Source organism: Schistocerca nitens, chromosome 10 (genome assembly GCF_023898315.1).
Source record: "Schistocerca nitens isolate TAMUIC-IGC-003100 chromosome 10, iqSchNite1.1, whole genome shotgun sequence".
Classification (NCBI taxonomy): Eukaryota; Metazoa; Arthropoda; class Insecta; order Orthoptera; family Acrididae; genus Schistocerca; species Schistocerca nitens.
In genome coordinates this window covers 96,439,328-96,457,008 of record NC_064623.1, presented here as the reverse complement: position 1 = coordinate 96,457,008, position 17,681 = coordinate 96,439,328, and the positions used below count along the sequence as shown (strand labels likewise).

Here is a 17,681-nt window from a genome sequence, read left to right as displayed (position 1 = left end):
ATGGGGGATAGTTTTCCCAAATAATTTTCATGTTATGCTGCTCACAACAAAGAGAAATCAACAGACTGGCTGAATCTTAACTCTGAAATCCCTGTCTCAGTACCACTCTATTATGCTTTGATGTATAATTAATAGACATGTAATACTAATGTTTCAACAGTTTTAAAAATACTTATTTCCTTATCTCAATATTACAAAAAGGACAGTCGCTACTCACCATATAGCGGAGATACTGAGTTGCAGACAGTTACAACAGAATGACTGTCAGAAAATGAGCTTTTGACCAACAATGCCTTTGTCGGAGATAGAAAACACACACACACACACACACACACACACACATGACCACATTCTCTGGCAGCTTATTTTCCTTATTTTATTTATAGCTGCTATTTTTCAGCAACCATGGTACGTATTTCAGAATAAAATTCAGTCGTCAATCGCACAGATATTTTTATTTCACTTTACCAGTTTCGACAAATTAATCTGTCCTGCTGTGTTCTCAGTGCCAGCATAGATGGGCCTCCTCCAAGTCAGAGATTCCTACTACAACCAAGGAACGTAGATCTCATGATGATATCTGTAGTAAATTGAAACTGGTCATCCACAATCAAAAAGTAACAACTTATATGCGACCACAACCGTGTTTACTAAATAATTACGATACTAATAGGTCACTGTTTCCTGAAACAATTTTGCAAAAAGTTTTAGAAGGGCAGTCTAGTTGGCACCTTGGAGGGCACAGGCATATGTATGCGGACTTGTGTGTCTGTGCGTGTGCGTGTGTGTGTGTGTGTGTGTGTGTGTGTGTACTCTAGCTTGTCAAAGGATAACTCCAAAAGCTAGCAAGTCTTTTGTGTGTGCCTATAGATAACTCAATGCTCCTGCTATTTGGTGAGTGGTCTCCTTTAATCCTCAAGTAAGACCTATCCTACAACATTTATACTACCTAGTGGCTCTCTTCCTTCCGAACCTTGTGTCGTCCTTCCTTTATAACTGTCCATTATCTGCATCCTGTTTGTCACTCCTGTATTGTCTGTCCACATTTTTCCTACATTTTCCCACCGCCTTTGTTATTAAACACATTTCACCCGTGCCGACCCATGTGGTCGCGTGCATTTTTTGTGACCATAGCATCAGTCGTGGCCATTACAAATGCGCTGCATGCTGTTTGACGGAACACCCATCCAATGGATCACAATTATAGCATCTTCCAGCAACCAAACACTCCAACCAAGTTTCCCCTTCCTCCATCCTGTAACTGCCACATTGCCTTGAGTGTATGGCACTTTCCACAGGCTACAACTGTACCTGCCACCCCTCCCTCCTGCATTCCTAGCTGGCAAACCTGCCTCCCTCCCAGTCACTAGCCACCCACCACCATGTACTCTAGCTCATCAAAGGATAACTCCAAAAGCTAGAAAGTTTTCCTTCTTTTGTGGGTGCCTATCAACAACTTATTGCTTCTACTTTTTGGTGAGTGGTCTCCTTTAATTTTAAACTATTTACATTCTACACGATTTTTGCTATAATACCATATTTAAGTGCATACATGCCTATCCCCAATTTATCAGACAGATTAAGCTCCTAAGGATACACAATTTTACTGATATTCGATTGTTGGGAATCAGCAACCAATATTAATACCAAGTACTTCAAGCTAAACAGTCTGCATAAAAAAGCACAAAAAATTTCTTAGGGGCGGGGCAGGGCGGGGGGGGGGGGAGGGGGGCGGGGAGCGGGGGGGGGGGGGAGGGCAGCGGTACATCAAGATGTTTTGTGAAATAATTGGTCTCAAAGTAAAAAATAAACAGACTAGAGAAACATTTGATGTGCCTCATTTATTTTATTCAGAAAACATGATCATATTGACACCTCATTTGCCTTCCTAGCGCCTTATGTCCTCAAAATGACCTAAATCTAGTATTTGATTCAAATGACACCTTTTCTACAGTTAAATATCACACCAATGTATCTTTCCAAGCACAAAATAGCTAGGCCTTGAAGAGCTGAACTTTTTGACACTTTATGTACATAGCTACCAGCACTTGTGCATATAATATTTCCATTTTTCCTGAAGTCACTAACTTTTCTTAATTATCATGATTACTCTCAAGTAATTAAATATTTTTATGCAAAACTAGACCTCACGCAGGTCAATTTGATACATCATTGGGACATTTCTCATTCTTGGTTTGGCTATGAAAATTTGCACGTAAACCATTTGTGTAATTTGTAGGGAGTCCTGTTTCTGCTCAACTCAAACAATTGACCAAAATGTTTGGAGTGTTAATAATACAACAAAATATGTGCCTCTTTTTGTGTGATCACAATCGAGAAATCTTTCTTCAATATGTCGAACCGTTTATGAAATATGATGATTTTTATATGAAATATGATGATTTTTACAACTGCACGATTCCTGATGTGCTGGGACGAAATTGGCCTTGCCACGCATGATCCATGCACCACATATACAATTCAAAATCTCGAGAACTAAGAGAGATATCATTCTGCTCTTAACATCAAACACAATTTTGATATGTTGGCTACACTTCAATCACAAAAATGTATGACCTAAAATGAACGACATGGCTACACAATGGGTTTTTACCTTTGCAAACTCTTAAAAATTTTGTGCAATGATTTACTTAGTTTCATGCAGCACAGTAACTATTACAAACAATGATAAGAAATTCAGTCCTTTATTGAGTGTGAAGATATCAAGCGGTAAGATGTGAAAGAATCAAACTTTTGCACCAAATATTTTTCTTAAACTCAGATCACAAGTATTTCATACCTGCTGGCACATCTGCTCCGGCACTTTGTCGAGAGATCTCATAGCTGTTAGTATCACAAGTGCTACAGTGATAAGTTTCAAACACATCTGAATTCAAATTTCGCCAGTTATAGCAGATGCCAAGCAGTGCCACGGGTTTCATCAACCCTGCAAACTTGCATTGCTATACCTGCAATAGCGTTTCATCATTTGAAGCTGCCGCACACTGTCATTCGCTTCTGTCACTCACGCAGGATGCAGTCTAAGGCAGACAACCTTCAGGCACTGTGGAATAACTTCCACATCCACATTTTTAATTGTTTTGATACCGGCTTATAGCATAAGTGGAAAAAACACTTGGAGTAGAAGGTCCAATGCTACTGAAAGCTTTTAGAACCCAGTCATGTGGCTGTTTCAGCTACAAGGTCAATAGCAGCAAACTGATAAACAGTTTTGAGTTTTCACAACAAATGTCTGTGTGTGCACTTGGAGCTAGTCAGTACACACAACATGTTCTCAGTTTCTTCAAACTCACAATTAATTTCTATATCTGTATGGTGGGGCAAGATGTAAGGTCAAATTGCAAAGATTGGGTGGATGGACTGGAGAGGAGAGGGGAGAAGGGAACAGGAAAGGTGGCCTTCCATCACCCATTGCTGCATACACTTGTGCTTGGAATAACAAAATGGCACAAAGCATTTTCTTTTTTTTTTTAATTATTCATGAATACACAACTGAAAAGAATGTGGCACTGGGTTGGGAACTATTTCTCTCAGTTTCCTGGACAGTCAGAAAAGTGGTCTAATGACTTGTCCGTCCCAGACTAAGCCTAGTTTATTAAATGAAATCCCATAGAAAGTTAAAAACTCTGTTGGTGAAATGTCTTGTAATTGTTTAGCACAAGCACAAGCACAAAATTAATGTGTCAGTCACAGTAGACCTTGTTGTGAAAAAAGTTTTAGATATTTAACTTTGAAAACTAGGCAGTCCTCTTCGGTAATCACCATAGCTCTCTTTTAACTTGGTTGATTACACAATGACAGTGAGGTGTGTCATTGTGCACATGTTTGTAACACACAGATGGATAGGCTGACAATCTAGTTTATTTACATCTAACATACCTTGAAATTCCAACTTTCCTTCTCTCTCCGCCTTAACTGTGAGCTGGATATTGGGGAGTACGCTTACTCACAAGAGTAAAGGGCTGCTGAAGAAAATGTATGCCATGTGATCAGATGTTGATAAAAAATAAAGAAGAGAGAACTACATCTACACTCTGCAACCCCCTGTGTTTCTTAAAAACAGTGATACCTAAGCTGACAGGCTTGCAAGGAGACCAGAAGGCAATCAGATTTTTGTAATTCTTTTTTATAGAATGCGGAGTGTGCGCTGGACGAGGTACTGGCAGAAGTAAAGCTGTGTGGATGGGGCATGAGTCATGCTTGGGTAGCTCAGTTGGTAGAGCACTTGCCCGCGAAAGGCAAAGGTCCCGAGTTCGAGTCTCGGTCCGGCACACAGTTTTAATCTGCCAGGAAGTTTCATTCTTTTTTATACTTACCCTGGTATGTTAAGGTCAGAGCTCAAATGCCAGTACCCCAAAGCAGTTAATGCAACTCTAAAAAATTATGGAAAAAAATCAACTCTGAAATTTTCTGATCATTTTTAATCCACTCAAAGTTCAAAAAAGTTTTCAAAGGACCACATGGCTCTTTGGCAGAATTCTTGCTTGCCAGGTTCAATTCCCTACTGAAGTAAATTTTTAAAGGAGGGTGTATGTTGTACTGTTGTGTGTTGTACTGTTGTACAAGAATTTCTGTGAAGCATAAAATACATAAAGATGGAGGGAGGGAGGGGGGGGGGGAGATCAGTAGCACTTGAGACCAATAATCGCTGGTTCGACTCTTGTTTTGGCCACTTTTTTTTCAATTAGAATACCTATGCCATTTAAATATAAAAATTCATCAAATATCTGCTAATTAACATCTAATTATTATTTTCACGAAATTTGCATTTTGGGTTAGGAGAAATGCGATAAAAATGCAGCATTTAACAGTGTGCTTGAAGCCATGAAAACTACTGTTTTCTGTGTTTTTACAATGTTTATTACTCTGGTTCATGTGAGATCACACCTGTAGTATAAAACAATGGACTCAGTCAAAATAGAACACTTTGATTTTTAATTCTTTTCCCAAAAATTAATTTATAATTTGTTTGAAATTCAAATGATCTTTGTTAACAACCTTTCACAAAAAATTGGTAATTACAAATTTATATTTGTAATCAAAACTGGAATTTTTTGTGCAGTATGTGATTAGAAAGAAGAAGACATGCATTTTTCATACGAAGTTACAATTAAATATAAATATAAATATAAATATGTCAGTTAGCATACATTTGATGAATTTTATATTTAAATGACATTGGTAACTGAACTTACTTGAAAAAGAAGATTGACATGAGTTTCAAACCAGGTGTTCCCAGTAATGAGCACTACCAATTTTTTTATCTTTATGCATTTTACACTTACGGAAATCCTCGTAGAACATTCACGTTGTTTAAAAATGTGCACTGGCTGGGAATTGAACCCAGGCCCTCACATGCTAGGCAAGCATCCTACCACACAGCCACATGGCCCGTTGAAAACTTGTCTGAACCTTTAATGAATTAAAGACACTCAGAAAATTTAAAAGTCGATTTTCTCGAGAATTTTTGAGATCTGCATTGAACTGCTTTGTGGACTGATGTTTGAGCTCTGAACGTCGCATACCGTGAACACAAAAATCCAATTCCCACATTGTCTCCATGTTATATAGTAAGCAAAAAATTGAAATAAAAACAAAAATTAAGGCAAACCATTTCTTTTTGTTTATTTTTCCTTGCATTATCAAAAAGTAAACAATCAATGAACAGCATAAGTTTAAAATAGGTAAGATAACTTTTCAGACAGATACTTTATATCACTAAAACAGCTTGTAATTTTTATTAGTCAGATTACATTAAAAATAAAATTTGCTCATGGAGCCTCTTATAAAAAAGGGATCATCTTATACTGAGGTTCGTCTTGTATCCAGGTAAATGCAGTGTATCATTTTTGCCATGTGAGGATACAATTAATGCCTCAGCTAGAAAATGATATAAAGCTGTTCTGTTGGAAATAATTAATGTCCTTATTAATACAGTCCAAATAATATAGTCAATTACAATAACCAGTTTTTTTATATATTTTCATGTTTCAACTTAACTGACTCAGTAATTAACTGATCTGATCATTAACACCTATTGCCTATGCTTCCATTCTTATGTACAAAATTGTTATTATTGAACTTTCACTACTTGTGAGGGATGTAACAAAATTTGCAAAAAAACATCTAAATTTGTCACAACAGGAATATGGAAAGCCCAACATGGAATACCAACAATATTATGGAAAGTACAGATAGCTAGTCACCATATAGATGAGATTCTGAGTTGCAGACAGGCACAACAAAAAGACTGCAATAGCAATCATAATGTACGTAGTTATTTATTGCACAAACATGGAATGAAGTATAAAATAGGATATGTGCTAACAAGATATGTCATTAGTTCTTACATGAAGACATTTTGCAAAATTTGTGAAAGAAGTCTTAACTCTTATCATACAGCCTTTTGGAACTACTTTCCTTTAAAAAATTATTGTTTTACTGTCTTTTGCACTATGTGTACTAAAATTTACAAATTTTACAGTTTCTTAAATCATAATCCCAGGCAAGGTAAGTATGTGGCTAAATGAGAAAAACTTCAAAGAAACTGTAAAAAAAAAAAAGGTGTTCAACTGAATTTTCAGAATGTTCGAAATTTTAGTCATAATGTGCACAAGCAAAATATTTTTGTAGATGATGATAATAATATAGGTTTTCCCTTTAAATGGTGGTCCTTAAGAGCATCCTAATGGATCAAGCTTATTATATTTTGAGGTGGCAATGTCAGTTTAATTTCCAAAATGACAACAGAACAAGAGAAAAGCACTCAGTGCTTGGGAGTAACATGCATGCTCACCTGTTGTACCAAATGCAGTGCACACGCTGAAGACATCAGGAAGATAACAATCAGGCTATCACAATATTCTACACATTATCAACAACCCAAGTACACCAGTCACTTGTATAAACACCAAGGCACTGGATGACAAATGCCTCTAACAGAACATTGGACTGAGTATAATATATGATGCACAAAAAATTAATGTATTGGCCACATCATAATTCATTGGCAAATTTTATGAAATATTTTAAGAAGTGAATACACAAAAAGACACACTGCATACGTTGCAGTATTGACACCAGACTGGCTGTTGTGTGAGACACTAACGTTCCAGTTGTGCTAGATTACAATAGCCAGCAATGATGAAGAATACTGCCTAAGCCGGTGATTGTCCACAATGGGTTGTGTATTGTAGTAGCAGTCTCAACCGTCAGCTGTCAAATACATAATGATGGAAATTCAGTCGTTTGATGAATCTGTAAACTGTTAGGTAAGATAAAAATTATTGACTAACCTCCTATCAGAAAGAGAACTGTTCTTTCACAACATGATTTCCTAGAAATCTTTGCAACAAAAAGAGAAAATGTATTTTTCCTTAGTATTAAAAAATATGTGAAAATCCAATAGTATGCAAGACAGTGACTTCAACTGATCACACAGTTCAATACACACTTTTTACAATATGTATGAGACAAAAAATAAAAATAAGTCCTGGAAGGGGTACAGGAAACAGCTCACTGTATAGTCATGCACTGAACTGTCAACAGGTTCATAAACATGATTGAAAATGTTGTTGAGCTCTTGGATTAAGTCTTTCTTAGATCACACTTGCTCTAAAACACTTGTCATAAATGTCATACCCCCATGGAAGACCTTGACTTATTTCAAGTACTCATCTAGTGTATTCTATTCCTATCTGCCACTAGCTTATCCCGTCATTTCAGGGACATGGCCACCTGTGAAAGCAATCATACCATATCATATACCAGCAGTACTATAGCTTATGTTGACACGATCACCAACCAGTTGTCCACACAAGCGAATGGCCGTCACCAAACTGAGGCCGAGAGCAGAGTCGACCACCTGATGGTGGAAGATGACGCCGAGGATGACATGCCTGACTTTGAAATCTGCCCCATAGCATGTGCCATCTGGATCAGCCCTCCCAACTGTCAGTTTCTCTGAATTGTTGTGGTGTTACATGCCACTACAGAGGTGTGACGTGTATCCTCCATATTCTTTCCAGCCTCTGTGGGCTGGAAACTCTACTTTTATATGCAAAATGGCATTATAATGTTTGGAGAAAAAAAAAAAAAAGGAAAGAAGAAGAATAATCGGATCCAGTCAAGAACAAAGATTGCAATTGGGTTTTGAGACTAAATAAGGAAATGTGCTCATATTCATCCCCTCCAATAAGATATGAGATCAGGAAAAGACACTATGTACTCTACAGATATCTAGAGAGAACTGAGGAAGACAGATTAACAAAGAAGGTCCACACATTCTTCCAAAACAGCAAAATGGACACAGAAACTGGGTGGTGTGGCGAGGAAAAAAAGGATTTGGAAAGAAATGCATTTTGAACCCAAGACCCTACTCAACAGAGACAAATTGAGACCAGAAGTTATGGAATTCAAAGGTTTTCAGGAAGATAAAACACACAGAGGAACAACTGGAATCAATTTATCAGGTAAGAGAAAAGAGCTCATTCTGCGAAAAGAAACATTTTTGGAAAAGGAGGGAGGAAAAGAGAAATAAATAGTTGTCATGAAGTGATCATTAGTTTGCCTATAACTACATTTAAAACAAGTTTTCACACAGGAGAGCACAAATACTGTACAGATCACAATTTTCTTTGTATATGAAAAATCACGCCAAGGTACAACACGCGTGTTCAAGATGAGACAGCCATTGCAGTAACTTCACGAGTATTTGTGTGGTCACAAACATCAAAGTTGAGTATCACCGACCTACTTCAGAGAAGTTCCAAGACCTCAGAGAATATACAGTTTTGACAACAGTTGTGACATCAGTTCAGAAAAATGAAATGTCCCATTCAGATTCATTCATTTTATGTAGAGACTACCTCTCTGACATTAATGTTGACAGAAGTCTTGATGGTGTCCAGTTAAAAATGTATATGTTTACAGACAATATACAAATTACAAATACAAATTGTCTTTGTATATTATATGAGAGCAGTTAGAGAAGTGGTACCAAATTCCTTTACAGCAGTTATGATGGAGTCAGTAAAGAAAGAAGTAGTCTACAGTAGCCTTTTAAGAGAGAATGTCCATAGAAAAAATAAAATGCACTACAAAGGAGTTGTGCAAACTGGTCACAAACTGATACAGGTATCAATAGAAAATGTAAAACTGTAAATTTTGGCGGCCCATGGATGAATGTATGATGCTGCAGTGCAATTTCACAAAGCAGCAGACAATGGTAGTAAACAGGGAACATGTCAATATCAGGGCATAAAACTATGCCTCACAAACAGGAATGTGAACAATGTACAGACATCAGTATTTGAGAGAGGATATGTAATTGGGCTCAAAGAAGCTGGTTGGAGTAATAAGTGAATTGCTTGACATTTGAATAGGATTAATGTCACTATTTGACGACACTGGCAGAAATGGGTGAACCACGACTGAACACACGTCAAGAAGGACTAGGTCAACCTAGAGAGATGACAGCACGTCAGGACTGAGCAATCTTCAGAGAAGCATTCACAGCCCTGTATTCATCATTATCATCGATCCAACGTGGAACTGGCACTTCAGTGACCACAATGACCATTAACAGTCAGTTGAGCTCACGGTGCTTCTTGCGCCAACTACCATTGACCTCTGTACAGCAACAAGTCTGTCTGCAGCGGTGTTGGGAACATGAAATCTCACTGGCTGGAGTAGAACCATCTTCAGTGAGAAGTCCTGCTTCAAATCAGAGCCCAATGACCAGCAATAACGTGTCTGGAGATGCCCCAGACAGGAGTGGGGTACTAACCCGATTGTTGCCTACCATACAGTCTGACAACTGGGATAGATGATCTGTGATGCTATTTCATTTCATAGCAAGACCCCTTTGGTTGTCATCTGTAGCACTCTTACAGCACAGTGGCACGTCAACCATTTTCTACATCCTGTTTTGTTGTCCTTTATGACAAACCATCCTGGACTTACATGTCAGCAAGACAATGTCAGCCCGCAGACAGTGACAGTTTCTACCGCTTGTCATTACGTTTGCCAAATCCTACCTTTGTCGGCAAGGTCATTGGATCTCTCTCTAATTGAGAATTATGGGCAGGGCGCTCTAACCAGCTCAACCAAAGCATTACTGTTTTGCTCAATTTGTAAAGCTGTTTCGCTTCAATAAATCATCATATTTTTCTGAAATTGAAATTATTTGTTTTGTCTAAATATGTACATTACATCTACCAATTTCCACCCCATTTGGATAATTCCTTCATGATGTATCCTTTTTTTTTTTCTTTTGTCTTAGAGAGTATAATGATGTACTAAAGAATCTGTACAGAATAACACACTCAATGGAGTAAAACATGCCCTTCAATCCAGCAAATGTCCCAGCCTCAATTTTCTCTAGAACTGACCCACAGCCGCACCCACATCCAGCACTACCTCTGTCCTCGCGCCTCCCTCTTCATTCAGGTAAGATGTATTTACACCTGTGCAGCTTTCTGTGCACACTAGGTGCATGCTACCTTCGAACAAAGGGGCAAGGAGGTGCAAGCACCAACACAATGTCACACACACACTGAATTGTGCACACGGGCCTCCGTGCACGGGTGCAGGAGTCTCCTATCCAATACGGGTAGACACGTGCAACAGCCATGCAACTGTCAGCGGTTTTCTTCATTTGTTGCTTTGTTTCACCTCATCTCACTGTTAATACATCCAGTTTTTTCCAAGCATTCAAATTTTTCCTCACATTAGCACTTTGGCCAACTGATCTGACAAAACACAAAACAAACTTGAATAGTATTATTGTGTGTTTCCTTTTTTCTGATTTGTTAATTCCACGAATTTTAAAGACAGAGTGAAAGTAGATACCTGTCCGCTGTTCCACACAAATAAGAACAACCTGCGAACAACAATCACCAGCCAGAATAAAATGAAAAGCCTTCGTTCAAACTTCTGATGAATACATGTTGAAGAAGAGGAGTGATTCTGTGGCCCTCAATGTGCTGAAGCCATCACAGTTCCTTTACGAGCCACTCTGATTCGTAAATAGTTTGTGTTGATGAGAGCACGTAAAAGAACTCTGAAAACTCCAGCAGAAGTGTACATCCATTGGTTACATTTTGATTTGCAAATGGAATCTGAAATGTGACATCAAATGGCTGGTATTTCTTTATTAGCAGCCAGTCAATCCTTGTATGTTGCAGATACATACACTGCAGAAACTGCTCCCATCTATGCTTCACAAATTTCAGCTCCCAACACATCCTGTTTATCTTCAGTGAATATGCTCTCCAAGTGAAGCAGAATAAGTATTGATGATGTAAACTGAAGGACTCTACAAGCATGTCATTGTGATGATGGTACTTTTTTGCTTATTACAGGGTGTCCAGTAATTCCCGTTACAAACCTCCAGAACTTGTAGAGGGGAATGAGCAGACAATATTTTGAATTGGAACCTATGTCTGGAAATGTACTGCTTCTGTGCTAGGAACATTTGGAAACATGTTGCTAATACAACCATTTTGCAAGTAATTGATTAGGTGTGATCCAGTGCATCACTTGTTTTACAATTACACTCATTAACAGGCAAAGAAACTGCTCATGCTCATTGATGGGTTCTCTTTAATGTGAAGCAGTACGGCCTCTTCCAATTCGGGTGTGTGGCATCTCCTTGGAACACCACAGTCTGGCTTCTGATGGTGAAGGTACTTCTTTCTCGAAGCCTTTGCTTAATTGTAGCAAAAAGGATATGTGATGGAGTTGTACATTGTGAAGAACGATCTCAATAAACGTAACGAGCAGCTCTTCCATTAACGTGAGCTTCACCGATCAGAAGCACCATGTTCGTATAATTTGCAAACATGTACTCAACCATGTTCCTTTAACGCTCACAGATGCACGAATGAGGCTTGAACCAAGTCAGAGAGGTAGGATACATATCAAATGACATCAGCCAATCCGAGGTAACCATACATCTACATCTATATCTACATAGATACTCTGCAAGCCACTGCAAGGTGCATGGTGGAGGGTACCATGTACCTCTGCTTGTCATTTCCCCACCTGTTCACTCACAAATAGAGTGAGGGATAAACAACTGTCTGTACACATCTGTATGAGCCCTAATTTCTTGTATCTTATCTTCGTGGTCCTTAGGTGTGATGAATGTTGGCGGGGAGCAGAATCGTTCGAAAGTCAGCTTCAAATGCCAGTTCTTTAAATTTTCTTACCAGTGTTTCCCAAAAAGAAAGCTGCCTTCCCTCCAGGTATTTCCATTTGAGTTCCCGAAGCATCTCTATAACACTTACATTTTGTTTGAACCTACTGGTAACAAATCTAGCAGCCCTCCTCTGAATTGCTTCAATGCCTTCCTTCAATCTGACCTGGTACGGATCACAAACACTCGAGCAGTACTCAAGAACAGATCGCACCAGTGTCTTATACGTGGTCTCCTTAACAGGTGAACCACTCTTTCCTAAAATTCTCCCAATAAACCGAAGCCGACGCAACATTACACCCAGTTATTTAAACGAGTTGACTGTGTCAAGCTGAAGACTAGTAATACTGTATCCGAACATTACAGGTTTGCTCTTCCAACTCATCCACATTAACTTACATTTTTACACATTTAGGGGTAGCTGCCATCCATCACACCAACTGGAAATTTTGTCTAAGTCATCTCGTATCTTTCTACAGTCACTCAACTTCGACACCTTACCATACACCTAGGCATCACGAGCAAACAAGTGTAGGCTGCTGCCGAAACTGTCCGCCAAATCATTTACATATATACAGAACAGCAGTGGCCCTATCACACTGGAGTACTCCTGACAATACCCTTGTCTGTGATGAACACTTGCCGTCAAGGACAGCATACTCGGTTCTATTACTTACGAAGTCTTTGAGCCACTCACATATCTGTGAACATATTACATATGCTCGTACCTTCGTTAACAGCCTGCAATTGGGCATCCTGTCAAATGCTTTCCAGAAATCTAGAAATATGGAATCTGCCTGTTGCCCTTTATCCAAAATTCTCAGTATATCATGTGATAAAATGGCAAGCTGAGTTTCGTACGAGTGATGCTTTCTAAAACTGTGCTGATTCATTCTAGAAAGCATCGCTCGTGGAAACTCACCACCATGGCTACAGTGTTGCATACGTACCTAGCAAACATTTTCAAAATGGCTGTCACACGTACATGGTACGTTTCTGGATATCGATTCATTCTCAAAATATTACGTACTCACTATACTGTAGAAGTCCTAGAAGTTGGTAATGGACACTTCCAAACACCCTGTATAAAGTTTTGACACATGCAGAATTCATCATTAAGATTAGAAATTTTGCGAGATAAATAAAATATACATAGTGGCACATTCTTGACCTGTTCATTATAAATGTTAAGAATCTAGCAAATGTTTTCTTCCTTGGAGCAAGTAGTGTTAGGAGGTGTTCAGCACGCACTTAGAGAGTGTGTTTATGCTGCAGCCTGCCCACTAGTCAGCCACACAGGGGCAAATAATCTATGCTGCAGCTCAATCAGTGGAACAGCGTGCTCAGTTCTCTCTAGATTTGAACAGAATTGCTCCTACACACAAGTTGAGAAAGAGGCATGCATTGACACGCGTTTGTCTACTCGGGCGTGGGATAAGGACAGGTGCATGATACACAGGTGTAAATGCACCTTTAATCTACACTCAAACTTTCCTGTCCACAGTCTTCCACTCCGTCTATCCTGTCTGCCACCCCTGCTTCCTAGTTCCCTCCTTCACTTCAGCGTGTACCACACACAACTGTCTGTGCCTGCAGCTGGGTGAGCTCACCGGTGCTACATACTCATCCCATTTTTTCACTACCTCTCCCTACTGCTCCCACAATCATACGAAACACTTCCGCAGCTTCTCACCCACACCATCTAACACAACTCTCCAAACCGACTGGGCTAATGGGTGAAGTGACGTGTCGTTAAGACACTGCACTCTCATTTAATGTATGGTGGTACAAATGACCCATTGGGCCACTGAGTTTAATGTTTTCCACAGTCTCCAAAAATTGCAAATTGCTTAAGGCAGAACGGTCACTTGGAAAAGGACACACCTGATTTTCTTTAAAAATGTGCTTGGTAACACACAATCTCCAAGATCTCAACTTCTAGCTTTCTAACACAGATCAAAGCCAGGATGCATGCAATAATCACAAATGACCAACTTGGCTTTAGAACAGGTGCAGGCACAAGAGAAGCAGTACTTGAGTTACGCTTAATTCTCGAGAAAAGACTAAGGAAGTCCCGAGACATATATATTGCTTTTGTTAACTTAGAAATTGCATTACAGGGTAGACTGGTGAGAGATTTTTAATGTGCTGAGAGAGAGAGAGTGGTATAAAGTGTGGAGCAAACGAGTAGTCCAGAGACTGTATAGAGAACAGGTGGCTGAGATAAGAACATCAAGAAGAAGCTAATATTAAGCAGGGTGTATGGCAGGGCTGCTCATTCTCTCCTATTTAGGGAGCAAAATTACATCATAAGACGGAAGATCAAGGAAGATTATGTCTAGCCGATCCCACCTCGCAAAAGCTGCTTTTAACAAGAGAAGAAACCTTTCACACCCAGCTGCATAGACAAACATTTCAGGAAAGATCTCAGGAAAAACCTGCGGTACAGAACTGAAACACAGACACTCGGAGAAGCACAATAATAGCCTTCGAGGTGAGGTGCTTCCGCAGAATGTTCAAGATTTCCTGAGCAGACAGGATATCAAATGCAGACGTGGTCCACAAAGTGGAGGAAGAGAAGTCGTGTCTCTCTTGAAGCAGTGACACATAGGTCAGTGCTGATCACTGAATGGCCAGTACAAGGAGAGAGCACAAGAGGCAGGCAGACTGCAATACATCAACCAGATCTTGGATACCATCTGCACCACCCATACCGCTCTCAAGAGGAAAGCTAAAGACGAAATGCATAGTGAGCAGCTGCTAACCAATCAGGAGGTTGAAGACCTAAGAAGAAGAAGAAGAAGAAGAAGAAGAAGAAGAAGAAGTTGTCTCAGAGTATGTGTTATTGCCAGTTATATCCAACATGCACACGTTACGAGAATCGTCAAAATGTACCTGAAGTAACAAAAAGAAACTGGCAAGTAACGCACTTTATCAATTGAACACCATTTGCGAACTAGGTATTTGTTAGCAACTGAAAGTAACGAGACACATTTCGTGCCCTTATTTCATCTCGCTAGCTGTTGACACATTATGTTATGTGGTGTTACATACCACTCCAGAGGATTGAATGGTATCCCCATGTATTCCTATTGAGAAATGATACTTTTGAATGAAGGCTGTAACAAAGTTACTGTGATGGAAAGCACAAACATTGTACCAGTTAATTGTTTAATTTGCACATGGAGAACCCTGACAATGGACAAGGTGTGTCTAAGAGACGGGATGGTGATCACAGAAGCTCCAAGGGAGGAAGCACCTGTGTGGATGTGATTACAGGAGATCCTAACATTTCTGGCCTAATTTGGAGAAGCGCAAAGCTTTTGGAATATATAAATTTCTGACAATAGTCACAATAGTGACTTAAAGAAATGAAATGTCATTCTGTATATAACCTCATTTGTGGAAATTTCGTGTTGGATAGTCTGATTTGACATAAGATGTTATCCAAATGGTGTCATATACGTTAGTGGACAGCATACAGATTATATACACGAAATAAGTATGTATAGCTATTTGAGAAGAGTAATTGCAGTGGTACATTTCCTCACAGCAAAAACCAACTGAGAAGGTGATGAAATTCTTATCCTCACATTCGAAGCAATGGTTGAGCAAGATAAGAGGTAAAGAAAAACCATATTAAACCTTTTTTTTAATGAATTCACATTGTCTAACACAACTGGAACACTACAGTTATACTCAAGCACGGTATTTCCAAACTTAATTTGCCTTTACTACACTGGACAGACAAACCAACGTCACAAACTGAAAGTGTATCTTCAAAACAATCAAAACATTAACACCAAATGTCAATTAAAGGTACATCAAAGCGAGATGGAGAGGTAATGAGACGGAGTAAATGATCAGCCACTCTTTTTTATTCCTTATTTGTGTAAGCAGTGGAATGAGAAATTCAATGTGGTGATTGGTGCAGTTCCTTTCGGCTCAGTTATTTGAAGCTTCTAGAAGGCTATTAGAGATGCACTCCACAAAGTCACATCCCTCAACCTCTGTTACATGCAACAAACCAGCATTTCAAGGAACAGGCATAAGACTAGATACTACTAGTCTGAAAAACACCACTCAAAATTCACAGTTCTAAAACACCTGACAGTCATCATTTAAATACATGAGGAAAATATCCTAAATAATCCCTGATTCTGCACAACATTACTGACAAATATACATCTTTTGGATTATCTCCACCTCTGAGCCATCAACTATGAGCACCAATCAGAGCTTCTGTTCAGTCTCTAATGACCTAGTTGTTGAACAAACATCCGTCTCCCAGTCTGGCTGCCTCACAGTTCCAAAGTTGGACATTACCTGAAAGCTCAGTGATCTTTCCAATCTTGTTTATGTACCTTCTGATTGCCTTATGCCTCAACCACATGATGGATGTTTCCTCCTTCCATTACGTGCATTCCATGCATGAAGGCCCAGTACCATGTAAACAAATAAAAATCAGTACACACTTACCTTGTTGTCGGTCAGATCTAATACTCTCAGTGACCACCATTTGGGTTTATTTGCAAAGACGCTTGTAAGATGGTCCAGTGTCCACAGCTCATTTCCTGCAAGACTGAGGCTGATGAGGTTCGGAGCCACCTCCTGTGCCATTTTCATCAACTGCGGCAGTAAATGGGTTTGTGATGGGTCATACATCACCTGCTGAAATTCTAAAAAAGTACACAAACAATAATTCATGCACAACAGGTATATACAAAAATGTTTAATCCATAAAAGATGTGCAAGCTCCATTACAGTACAACAACGTGGCCCCCAAGTGGATGGCAAGTGCAGGTCTGTGAGCAATGATTACTGTACCCCCTCTGTCATCACAGGGAATGGGTTGATGAGACGGGTGGAGGGTTGTGTGAACGAGGAAATCAATCCTGAGGGAAATTATTGGAGAAATCTAGAACATCTTCATATTCCTTATCAATTTACAGACCACTTCACACTTCAAATCAGCGCATATTGAGTGCCAGTAGCATTTTTATTTTACCATTCATTTGCACACTGAATCTTGAGATATATATATATATATATTCCCCCCCCCCCCCAACACGACTGGCACTCCACCTAGGTTCTAATCCACACAACAACTGTTTGTTTCAATATTTCTGACTTCATGTCTAACTTTTATATATGTCAATACTCGTCTTTTTTCACTGTTAACTCTACACAGAAAGGATGCTAGTCTATAAGCCGTGATATTTAATGTATCCATCCCAGTAGTTATGGTGTTCAGAGAGGCACAGAACATCTATCACTTCTTCAGAATTTTCCACATCTTCTAGACATAAATAAGTTCCATCTATATTGTTTTTCCGCCTCCTAATGGTCTGATGAAACACATTAATTTAAATTTTTCTGAAACTGTTACATATGAGGTGGATAACAGGAATGTTTTAATTTTGTGGGCTTTATTATCCAATTTTCATTTTTTTTTATCTTG

At 39.1% G+C, this 17,681-nt stretch overlaps 1 protein-coding gene across 1 annotated transcript in view; it reads right to left on the bottom strand.

Annotated features, from left to right (window-relative positions):
- The window catches only part of LOC126210637 (uncharacterized), a 126,922-nt gene that overhangs the window by 46,100 nt on the left and 63,141 nt on the right, over window positions 1-17,681 (bottom strand). The window contains exon 8 of the mRNA XM_049939954.1: window positions 16,700-16,899. Within this exon, the coding sequence (XP_049795911.1) occupies window positions 16,700-16,899 (200 nt within the window). The remainder of the gene's footprint in view (window positions 1-16,699; window positions 16,900-17,681) is intronic.